This window comes from Herpailurus yagouaroundi, unplaced genomic scaffold (genome assembly GCF_014898765.1).
Source record: "Herpailurus yagouaroundi ecotype Mexico unplaced genomic scaffold, PumYag 161, whole genome shotgun sequence".
Taxonomy (NCBI): domain Eukaryota; kingdom Metazoa; phylum Chordata; class Mammalia; order Carnivora; family Felidae; genus Herpailurus; species Herpailurus yagouaroundi.
Window position 1 is genome coordinate 21275118 of NW_024412402.1, and position 12222 is coordinate 21287339.

At 45.7% G+C, this 12222-nt stretch overlaps 1 protein-coding gene across 4 annotated transcripts in view; it reads left to right on the forward strand.

The window, feature by feature from the left end:
• Nucleotides 1-11704, forward strand: part of APLP2 (amyloid beta precursor like protein 2) — an 87538-nt gene extending 75834 nt beyond the window's left edge. For 2 of the 4 annotated variants that reach the window (XM_040483542.1, XM_040483544.1), the window contains 7 exons: nt 593-692; nt 2231-2383; nt 3939-3974; nt 7039-7124; nt 8294-8368; nt 8745-8900; nt 10198-11704. In XM_040483542.1, coding sequence (XP_040339476.1) covers nt 593-692; nt 2231-2383; nt 3939-3974; nt 7039-7124; nt 8294-8368; nt 8745-8900; nt 10198-10299 — 708 coding nt within the window. In that variant the 3' untranslated portion in view covers nt 10300-11704. The remainder of the gene's footprint in view (nt 1-592; nt 693-2230; nt 2384-3938; nt 3975-7038; nt 7125-8293; nt 8369-8744; nt 8901-10197) is intronic. The other 2 variants (XM_040483543.1, XM_040483545.1) reach the window with 1 other exon arrangement.
• The last annotated feature ends 518 nt before the right edge of the window (nt 11705-12222 follow it).

Consider the following 12222-nt stretch of genomic DNA (forward strand, 5'->3'; position numbering starts at 1 on the left):
GATCGGAGGCTTTGCTCTCTGCGGTCCGCCGTGGCCCGGAAGTGAATGATCCTCCTGATGTATCATCAGGAGGTCAGTAGTAGCCTACCTTTATGTCACAGTGTTACGTCACTCATCTTGCTTCACGTGGGCATTTTATCATCTCACATTATCACAAGAAGAAGGGTGAATACAGTATAAGAAGGTATTTTGAGAAACAGAGACCCCATTAAATAACCTTTATTATAATTGTTCCACTTTATTATGTGATGGTTAATCTCTTACCTATGCCTAATTTATAAGTCGAGCTTTGTCATACAGGGAAAAAAACCCCAGTATACAGGGGGCTCAGCACGGTCTGCAGTTTCAGGCGTCCATTGGAGGTCTTGGAATGTACCACCCACAGATAAGGGGGGACTGTTAGACTTCAATGGTCAGTAAATAAGGATGGGGATTAATGGATTTCCTCTGCCTGGCTGCTTTGCTGGACTCTGCAGAGAATATACTTTTTCCGCTGATCTTTGCGGAAGTGTGTGCATGTGTCCTGTCTGCAAGCTTTGTCCTGGCCTGGCTCTGTTGGTAACGAGGTCTCTCCACCATACTATACTTCCAGGTGATGACACATCTCCATGTGATTGAAGAAAGAAGGAACCAAAGCCTCTCACTGCTCTACAAAGTACCTTATGTAGCCCAAGAAATCCAAGAGGAAATCGGTGGGTGCTGCGTTTGTACTGAGGTCTGTGAGGGACTTTGGCCAAGACTCAAGGGTGGCAGCGGTACAAGGGCCAGGAAGCTAGGCATTAGCACTCCAGGGTTTAGGTCTGGAATTCACTGGGGCTTACGTGGCAAGCAAGGTCAAGGAGTAACCTGGGGACAGATGTACTGGCAGTGAGCCACAGAGCCTTGAGTTTCTTAACCTTTACTCTGTTACCGGAAGAAAAATTGAGGGTGTGAAATTGCAAGGGACCGGGGAGTTTCCTGTTGCCCTTTCCCCCTTAATTGCTGATGCATTTCAAGGCACCTATTTTACACACATTCTCATTTCCTCTCTCTCTTCTGGTCTTCTTTTTTTTTTTTGTTTGTTTGTTTGTTTGTTTGGCAAATATTTATTGTGTCTACTGTGTGTCACAGAGGGAAAATGGTGTAGACCGTATATCCTGGAGGTCATGTTATAGTATGAGACAGACAGGAAAACAAGAAAAGGAGTGCCATGTGGGGGCATCAAATAGGGTGGAATGGTGGAGAGTGGCTGGGTGGTCAAGGGGTTTGTCTTGGGTGCAGTCACCTGGGACCCGCATGACAAGAAGGAGCCATCCACGCAAAGACCACAAGGGGAAAAACACTGTTAGCAGAGGAAATGACTACTGCAGAGGCCTGAAGTTTAAGTCAAGTGTGGACACATTTGGGTAGATCAGTGTGACTAGAACATAGTGAGGGAGAAATGGGGCCAAAGAAGTTGGCAGAGACCAATTTGTTCAGAGATTTTAGCAAAATCAAGGAGTCTGGGTTTTATTCTAGGATAAATGGAAAGCTGTTAGAGAGCTTTAAACTAGGGAGTGACCAGATCTGAATTATGCTTTAAAAAAGAACATGAACTAAAGACAAAATTACTTGGCTGCTATGTGCTATTAAAATTAGAAACCTGCCAGGAAGCAATTGTAAAAATCCAGGTGACAAATGCTGATCGTGGGCACTAAGATGGTAATGGAGGAAATAAACAGATGTGGGGGCTTTCGGGCACGTTGCAGACAAAGGGTGAACAGTGTGCTGCTGGGTTGAATGCTGGAGGTGAGGGACAGGAAGACATCGAGGGTAATGCCCAGCCTTCCATTGTCAGCAGCTGAGTGGATGGTGATGCCGCACTTGACTGAGGAAAAGCGTTCTCTTTATACATGATAAAATAGAAGTTGGACATTAAGTGGGGGTGTAAAGGAGGCTGTTCAGTGAGCTGGAGGTCGGGCAGTAAATATGAGGTACAGATTTTCAGATCGTGGCCTATGGATGGCATTTAAAACTGTGCCATTGGATGAAACCACTGAACCAGAGTGAGTTGGTAAAGAAGAGGAGTTCTGGGGCACTGGGGTTCCGCGGTGCTACAGGATCGGGGGTGCAGGCAGGAGGGAGTTGTCCACTCCGAGCTGGCGAGATGCTCCCCTCAGTAGATCCCAAGTTCTGTAATGCCATGAGTTAGCCTTGTTCACACTGGTGGTCCCTCTGAATGCCAGTTCCCTGCCATGCCTCTCTTTGTCAGATGAGCTGCTTCAAGAACAGCGTGCAGACATGGACCAGTTCACGGCCTCTATCTCAGAAACCCCCGTGGACGTCCGGGTGAGCTCCGAGGAGAGTGATGAGATCCCACCATTCCACCCCTTCCATCCCTTCCCGTCCTTACCTGAGAACGAAGGTGTGTATGATTGACAGCGCAGCTTCTCAGCGGCGCTGGGGGCGGGGATGGGCCTGCGGTTGGAAAGTTGAAGGTAGAATTTTGAACCTGGGTTGTGTTAGGGGGCTATTTTCCTGGTGACAGTTGGGCAGGGAAATGGAGACTAGATTCATTGAGCACCTACTGTGTGCAGGCACCATGCTGGGTGCCTTCAAATCCTTGGCTTCAGTATCACCATGAGGTTAGTAACATTTCTCCCACTTTAGAGAGATGGTTTGCTGAAATCCTCTTTTTTTTTCTGGTCCTGTTAGCTGCCTTCAGAGTGTATGACACCTTGCATGTGGAAGTCACTCTGCTTCTTAAAGAGCACTTTCACGTTATATTAGGTCATTAGCTTTTCATAACAAGCTGGGAAGCAGGCAGTGGAGAGACGACAGAGGTGACTTTTCAAGGTGATACCTCTGGTGTTGGGGGTGATAAGAAGCCATGTCCCTCTGACTCTGTCTGGCACGCTTTCTTCTATTCCTTTGCTGGGTCTTGATGTTTAAAAGGATCTTTAAAAGCTGTGGGTCTGCACCAGAAATAAACAAGCTGCTCAGCTCGGTGCCCTGAGACCAGGCTGTGGAATCAGTTTCTATTTATTTGTCTGCTGCTATTGCTGCTGATGGTGGTGGTGATAAAAATAGTGGCCACAGCTATAGAGCCCTTATCATATGCCAGCTTTAGCTAAGTGCTGTGCACGGATGCTCTCATTTAATCCTCAAAATAGCCCTCTTAGGTAGGTACTGTGAGTGTCCTCATTTGGGGATTCCAAGATTTAAAGAGGTTAAGTGTCTGTCCAGGCTCACGTAGCCTGTGGGTGGAGAGTAAGGATTTGAACCCAAGCTGATGTGGTCCTGCAGTCCTGGGTACTGTCGCCTACCTCAGACCAGATGTAGCAGTGCTGGGACAGAGGCCTGAAGAAGATACTGAATGGGGAGGATGGGGTACATCCAACTCAGCCTTCAGACTTAAACAGAATGCCTTCTGAACAAGTTACCCCAAAGGTACCAACTCGTACGGTTGACCCTGCGATAGTAAAATGGAATGTGAGAAAGGAGCCAGAGAAGTAAAGAGATCCCACTTTGTTCCTAAAACCTGCACTTACAAATCCCATACCTGCATGGGCTTGTAGGGTGGACGTGCTTACGTATTCCATTTGGGGGTGAGGGCATCTCGGACAGATCTGAACTAGGACCTTGTCTCCTTGTTAGAAAACCACAATCGATACTGACTGTATTTTTGTTATTTTCTAAGAAAAATAACTTTGTGGGCTAAGCTAAATAATTTGGGAATCTCCCCAAATTTCCCCCCAAGACAGACCTACTTCTTTCTCTCCTACCTTCCAGTCATATGTTGTAGCTCTTAACTGCTGGTTTGTTTATGGGATGTGTCAGGTGTGTTTTTAAGGAAGAATACTTTTTATTTACGTTATAGAGAAATTCTAAGATAGCAATTTTGAAAGAAGCCATTTTCTTTCTTAATCTCCTTTTTTGTGCTATTTTTTTTTTTTTTTTATTGTTTTCCTTTCTGCTAGACACTCAGCCGGAGTTGTACCATCCAATGAAAAAAGGTTGGTCTGTCAAAGATGTTCCCTTTAAGACCTCCATTCCTTTGCACTTCCCCCATGTGTCGGGAGGCTCATTTTCTGTTTCATACCATCACCTGAGATTTTTCCACCTCATTTCTCCAGATGTGGCTGTGAGGGGAGCCAGAGTGGCCTTGGGTCCAGCACTTAGAATCTGGTGTCAGTGGTACTGGTTACAAGGTGCCCATCTTAAACTTTCCTTCTGGATATCCAGAGAATACAGAGTAATCAAAACAGATATTTTTATGAGACGTTTCTTCTGGGTAGATTTTTTTTTTTTCTTTAAGTTCATTTATTTTGAGAGAGCAAGAGAGCGTGAGTGGGGGAGGGGCAGAGAGCGAGAATCTGAATGAAGCAGGCTTTGCGCCCATCTCACAAACCAAGAGATCTTGACAGCTGAAACCATGAGTCAGACACTTAACTGACTGAACCACCCAGGCGCCCCTCATCTGGATAGATTTTTAAATGTATATTCAACTTAAACAGGTTGGGTGGAATTGCTAGTATATTTGAAAATATGCTTAATTTAGGGGCAGGTGGAAGTTGGTTCCTTTTACCTCTTCCCCCTGCCCATCCCCCCCACTGCTCCACTACATCTTGCCCTTTCCTTTCAGCTGTACCCAGCCCTGTGTCTGTGCCCACCTGTCTGTCGCTACTAGTCTTCGTCTTGACTTTAGCATTACTCAAACACTTAGAAGCTGATGGATGGAATGGGTTGTGACAAGTGGACCTCTGGCTCTGTGGTAGTGAGTGTCCAAGCTTCAGAACAGGCTGGGACTGTGTAAGCACCACGCCGAGTGCCTCGCGTACGTGGCCTCACTTCATGCACTGAGCACACCTACTGGCCGGGGCTTTAGCTCTCTCTGACAGATTAGGCAGTTGGAGAAGCCTCAGACTACATGATTCGCTCAGAGTCCTGACTGTAAGAAATGGAGGAATCCAAACTCAAACCCAGTTGCTTTGTCTTCAGAGCCTATGCAGTTTCTGTCACATAAAAGGCCGCTGCATTTCCCCAGCCTGTTGGGTGGTCCACAGTCCCAGGGTCATTGTGAATAAGTGCATATGCTTCATGTTCTCAGTGTGTGTTTTATGAGCCTGCTGACTTTGACCAGCTGTGGATGCACCACACGGTGTTCTCTGAGAATTTGATGTTGTGGTTTGTGCCACGGCTTTTTCTCAGAAGAGTGCAATTTCAATCTTGTAAAGATCACTTCTGTGTTAAATGCTTGGTTTTATTTTACCTGGATATGCCTCTTCTTGGAGGTGACTCTGAACCATGCATCCTAGGTATTTACAGATAAAGATGAATTTCCTGGAAGCTTACCTGGCTTTCACCCACATACTTCAGTTGTTGTTAGTTGGAATAATTTAAACATTAACTTTTGTTTTCTTAACATCACTTGATTATGCCTTTTATAAAAGCAAGGTGGTTTGGGTCAGTGTTTAAGAGAACACATGAGTTTCACGACCAAAGGAATATCGGAACAGTCTAGACTGGTCATAGGACTTTAAATTAGTTGGTTCAGTGCCGTGTTATTTCTCATGTAGGATTCTGCCCTCTGACCTTTAAAATCTGGAGGAGGAGAGAGAAAGTGATGGAAGGGTTAGAATTTACTAGGCTTGTTCATCCACAACCTTGCTGAGACAGCACCTTTCTAGATTCTTCTTGCTCAGTCGAAGTGCACTATTGCTGTTTCAGTGGCATTTTGAGACTATAAAAGCCAGGCCTGATTTAACTTACCCTAGAATCAAGTTGGGAAATTGCTCTTTAAGGTGAAAACTTTAGGAAAAAACAGTGTTATTTTGGGCTGCCTTCTGATGGTTGAACGCATTAGCTAGCCCGCACATTCCACACCTGCAGCAGCTGTTACTGGTGGTTCCGTGTCAACAACGAGCCTGGTTGTGAGCCAGAAGGCCTTGCTGTGGCCGGGCCTAGTGTCATTGGCTCTGGCAAGCCCGGGGACAGCAGTGCTTGGCATTTACTCATGTTTGAGTCCTACTCACATGCAGGTGATCACCTTAGAATGAGGAGTGTGCCATCCAGTTGATCTGTTTATAAGAGGTTCAAATTGTGGACATTTATATTGAACTGTGTATCTTATTAATGAAAAACTCATAGAGTAGGTAGAAATCACATGCTTTCTGAAGCTAAAATAAGGAGGATCGCTCCTCACTTTTCCTCTGCCTGGGTTCGTGCTGGGTTCAGTCGAACCACATCTTTGGATGCTGTCATTTGGAGTGCCACACACAAGTGATGTCGGCTCTGGCGATGTCTGACCTTGACAAGAGGAGTGTGGCTAGTCTTGCTCCCTTTACAGAAAGGAACCTTCCACCCTTGTGTTTGAATTCTCCCTGTCTGTGAAATGCTTCCTTCCTGCTCATTCTTGAATGACCACTGAAAATGTGACATCTGTGATCCAGGCCCTCAGAGGGTTGCAGGCTAGAGGGAGACACAGAAGAAAATGAGGATAAACAGTGATTTCGAGTGCTGTAAGCTGGGAATGTCTCCCAAGAGGAGCTGCAGCTTGAAGGACAACTAGGAAGGGTTGGAGGTCAGGGAGGGTATTTCAGGCAGAAAGAATTGCCTGTGGGATAAAATAAGATGCTTGAGACAAATGTGCACATTCATTGCTGGTGTGATGGTTCTTCCATCCAAAGGGAGCGAGCACAGAGTGTTGAAGGAGCAGGTTGTGGGCTTATAGGCACTCAGTAATATCACATACGGGTATTACATGTTTTTCTGTGCTAGAATGCCTCTGAACTCCACTTCTGTTTATCTTACAATAAACCTTCTCTTCTGAAGGCTGTCATTCCGTTTTTCCAGGTTGGATATTAAGTAAGCACTCTCTCCTCCATTAAACTCATCGGTCCTCTGAAAATGCCTGTACCATTCATCCTTATAGAGCACAGTGCATCCTCAAAAATGGGAACAAAGTAGCCTATCATGTCGCAGCGGGGGAGGTGATCAGTGAGGGCCCCTGCTTCTGTGAGGTTGGCATGAGATCAGCCCATCCTGGGAAACGCTCAGCTGTGATCTCTCTCCACACAGGATCTGGAGTGGGAGAGCAGGAAGGAGGACTGATCGGTGCTGAGGAGAAAGTGATTAACAGTAAGAATAAAGTGGACGAAAATATGGTGAGCCATTTCTCCCCTCCGCCCTGCCCTGTTTTAATTTTGAGACTAATTAGAATGAGTGGCATTGTTTTAGAGGCTTTTCAAATGAACCTCCCTGTGTTCACTTTCCATATGGTAGAAGATGGGTGGGCTCCAACTGGTCCCACAAATCTGCTGTATTCTTTAGCATCTGGCTATGAGAAGGAATAAAGAATTACTTTTCAGCCGTAGCTCTCCTCTTGCGATACAGTGGGGGAAATATATTTGCAACTAAAGATATGAATAAAATATGAGAGGCCATTTTCAAGTGAGTATAGAGATTTAATAACTTGTAAATGGAATAGAGTCGGGTTTGGTTCTTATATTGCCTTTGGTTTATGCACACTATTAGTTATTATTCTATCATTTTCTATCACTGATATTTCTGGATTGTCAACTGAGGTTTTTTTTGTTTCGTTTTGTTTTTTTAATTTTGAGAGAGAGAGCACAAGCACGCACATGAGCAGGGAGGGGCAGAGAGAGGAAGACACAGAAACTGAAGCAGGCTGTAGCCTCTGAGCTGTCAGCACAGAGCGCGACGCGGGGCTCGAACTCACGAACTGTGAGATCATGACCTGAATCAAAATCGGACACTTATCTGACTGAGACACCCAGGCGCCCCAATATTTATTTTTAATTGTTTTTAATGTTTGTTTATTTTTGAGAGAGAGATAGATTGTGGGCATGGGAGGGGTAGAGAGGGAGGGAGACAGAGAACCTGAAGCAGGCTCCAGGCTCTGAGCTGTCAGCAGAGAGCCCGACAGGAGGCTTGATCCCACAAATCGCGAGATCATGACCTGAGCCAAAGTCAGCCGCCTAACTGAATGAGCCACCCAGGTGCCCCCTGAGTTTGATATTTAAACGTGAATTGTTGGTAATTTATCCTGTAATGTCACTCCATAATGGTTACCTAAAGGAAAAGGCAAGTGGAAGCACTTAGGGAACTAGCTGCAATACAGTAACTTGTGTCCACACTTGCTTCTTTAGGGGGTTGGTGAGTGGATTTAGAAGAACGTGACAGAACTGCTTGGTTAGTGGGTGTCCTCAGTATCCACCTCCCTCCACCAAATAATATGTGGAGTAGAAAAGAAGCTCCATTTATGCTTAATGTCCCCTTCCACCCAGTTGCTGACATTTTCGTACCATTTCAGGTCATCGACGAGACCCTGGATGTTAAGGAAATGATTTTCAATGCTGAGAGGGTTGGCGGCCTGGAGACAGAGCCGGTACGTATGTGTTCAGCTCCGGAACCTAAATGCCAGGTTTCCCATGGGTCTCGGCTGCTTCTCTCTTGTCTTCTCATTTCAAATGGAAAACGGAGAAGACGCTCGGTATCTCAAACTCTCAAAGACCCCCATCCCCAATTTCCATACTTTTGGGTAAGAAAGCTAAAATTAGGATCTCAATGGAGATTGGAAAAAGTGGGAGTTCTCCTCATAAGGATGGTCCCTTGGAAAGCAGCATCTCAGAGTTCCCTCAGTGTCGGAGTCATGACTCTACAGGGGCCTGGCCCTCCTTGAGCTGCTGGTCTCCTGCTCGCCATCTTTCACACTGTGTGAAGAGTCGCTGAGACCTTGTCGCACATCTACTTTGTTATCGTAGGAATCCGTGGGGCCACTGCGGGAGGACTTCAGTCTGAGCAGCAGCGCCCTCATCGGGCTGTTGGTCATTGCAGTGGCCATCGCCACGGTCATAGTCATCAGCCTGGTGATGCTGAGGAAGAGACAGTATGGCACCATCAGCCATGGGATTGTGGAGGTGAGTAGCAGGGGCTCTCTTGTGACTTGGCCTTGAGGTGGTGATGGTTTGCTCTGTGCAGTCAGAGAGGCTTATGGAATTCAGACCTCTTAACTTCTTGGGTGCTGCACTTCAATTAAATTACTCACTGGATTATTAGATCATGTTTTGGAAGTCAGTCCCAACCGAATTATGTTGGTCCTATCACAAAGGGCTGTTGCCAGCTCCGACGGTGAATGTGAGGAAACCATACGAGCATTTTATGCTGCAGAGGGTGAAAACTTCCTGAGTGTTTTCTTCTTTCAGGTATGTTAGATATTTGAGAATGAGGACTGTTGATACTCTTTTTTATTTTTGTTCTTGTTATTGACTTGTTTTTTTAAGGAGCAAACCAGGTATACGACCAATCAGGCAACCCTGGCAATCATGAATCTTAAAAATATGAAATTGAAGTAATATTTTTTTTAACGGGGGAGAAAAGCAACAGGAAATTTAGAGCCAGAGCAGGCTGTTTTCTGTTCCGTCTTCTGTTGGTTCATAATTAGAACTGCTTACCACTCATTTTGTGGTGGGGGATGGGAATGGCCGGGGTGTCTTGGTTCCAGAAAACAAATACAGTAAAGAATATGATACGGGGCGCCTGGGTGGCTCAGGCGGCTGAGTGTCCAACTTCGGCTCAGGTCATGACCACGCAGTTTGTGAGTTCGAGCCCCGCGTCAGGCTCTGTGCTGACAGCTCAGAGCCTGGAGCCTGTTTCGGATTCTGTGTCTCCCTCTCTCTCTGCCCCTCCCCTGCTCACTCTCTCTCTCCCTCTCTCTCAAAAATAAATAAACATTAAAAAAAATTAAAAAAAAAAAAAGGAATATGATACACCCTGGAAAATTGGTTCAGATATATGTCCACCTCCTGCTGGACACCAGCTTCATTATGGAATTTCAGAGCTGGAAAAGACCCCAGGGATCTTGGGGTCCCAGTCCTTATTTTCTAGGGAACGCTCCCCTGTGCTGTCCTGAACAGTAAGTAGCAGTACCGAGACGTGGTCGTCACCGTGGTGCTAGGAAATTCAATTCACTCTGTTCTCTAACTCGGACCAAGCTTTCAGGACTTGCGCTTTCAGAAGCCTCTCTGACCCTCTTCTTTTCTTTCTCCTCCTCCTGTGTCCTCCCCACCAGCTCTTGTGTGGTGTCCCCAGTGGAAATGGGACACCCGGTTGACCTCACTTGCCAGGGGAGTGCACAGCAAGCACCTTAGGTCTTCTGACGTCCTGTGAAATTCTCTTGTGGTACAGTGCAGTGATATTCCGTCTCTCTTCCTCCAGGTTGACCCAATGCTCACCCCAGAAGAGCGTCACCTGAACAAGATGCAGAACCATGGTTATGAAAACCCGACCTACAAATACCTGGAGCAGATGCAGATTTAAGTGGGAGAAAGCAAGTGGCAGCGCCTGCTGGGGGAGGGTGCTGCAGGTGGGCTAGAAGGGGTCCAGCATTTTGGATCAACTACTGGACCAGCAGTGCTTCCAGAGGATTCATCTGATGTGCAGACCTTCTGGATTGTTAGGACTCTAAAGTACTACTGTAGAATCACAATCTCCATTCTTTTAAATGGGTGAAAAATGTTAATATAACAATATATGATATATAAACCTTAAATGAAAAAATGATCTATTGCAGATATTTGACTGATGTAGTTTTCCTTTTTTAAATTAATCAGAAATCCCACTTCCATTGTATTGTCTCACATACGCGCTCTGTAAATGGGAAATGTTGGTTTTTGGTGATAGACTGTATATGCAGGCCGTTCCAGCTGTATTGTATGCGTCACTCCTTTAGGCTCATTCACTGTCCTGGTTTTTATTAGGAAAAAAACAAAAAAACCTAAGGCAGTATTCCCTTGTTAAATGAGCTAGCTTTCAGAAAGTTGCCCAGAAACTAAATGTTAAAGGGAACCGTGATTGACCATTCAAACACATCATGATACTCTTGCAAAATTATTTTAAAGGACCAGTTCTTTGGAAGTCAGGTGTTCCCAGTGCTGGGTACCTTGGTGTCACAAGGAGGTTAAAAGCATTTGAGCCCCGGCATCTTTTAGTGAGAGCCTCACGTATACAGGTTAGGGCATCCACTACTGCTTTCCTTCTGAATCCAGTTCTTCCACAGAAATTAGCCTGTAGTTTGTATATGACGTTCTTCCACTGTCTGCCGTTACTGACCGTAGCTTTTTACTGCTCACTTCCCTTCCAAGTAACGTCCATACGTGCTGTCTTTTCCTCTTTGGACATTTTCCCCCGGAAGGCACTGGCCCTCAACCCTCCCCACTGTACCTTGACTTCTCTGCCCACCCTCTCCCGGCACCAGCCTCTCTGCTGTTCAAAGACCCGCCTGGGAGGGAAGGTGGGGGGCTTGCTTTGACGTGCAAGGAGGATGTTCCATGTTTTATGCGAAACGCTCTGTAGACACCGTGGAAAATTTTGGAGATTGTTTCCTTCACCTGAGTCTTTGTGATGCTTGTATAGTGGATGATGCTCACAGCTTTTTCTTTTTCTTCTGTTGTTGTTTCTTTCCTTTTTTTTCTCCTCCCCTCTCCCCCTCTTTTTTTTTTTTTTTTTTTAATTCTGAAGGTTCTGGTAACCCGTGGTGTATTTTTTCTATTTTCCTGTGACTGTTTTTTTGTTTTTTTTTTTTTTTTTGTCTTTCTTCTTCCTCCCCTTCACCTTATCCATGTGTCTTCCCACTATGCACAGATAAAAGTTCACCCACAAACTCCTTAATCTGATCTGTGGAGAATGTACAGTTTAAACACATCAATAAATACTTTAACTTCCACCAAGACTCCTTGTGTCATTGGCCCGCTGTTAATCCGTGGTGACGGTTTTAACCCTTCTGCCCTCCAGACTCTGGGTGTCGTCCTTCCCTAGGGGACTGCCGAGCCGCACCGCAGGGGCAGGGGTTCGTTTGCTCCAATGAGTTAGGCTCTTGGGCTTTAATTCCACTTTTCATTTAAAAACTAAGGGAACTTAACAGAAACCCATGGGGGAGGGGAAGAAAAAAAAAAAAGAGGTTAGAGTGGGAGAGAGCCAAAGCATAAGCGACTCTTAAAAACTGAGAACAAACTGAGGGTTGATGGGGGGTGGGAGGGAGGGGAGGGTGGGTGATGGGTATTGAGGAGGGCACCTTTTGGGATGAGCACTGGGTGTTGTATGGAAACCAATTTGACAATAAATTTCATATATTGAAAAAAAATAATAAAAAAAAAATAGAAACTAAGGGAGCCCGGCTGGCTCAGTCAGTGGAGCATGTGGCTCTTGATCTTTGAGCCCTACAGTGGGTGTAGAGATTAGTTT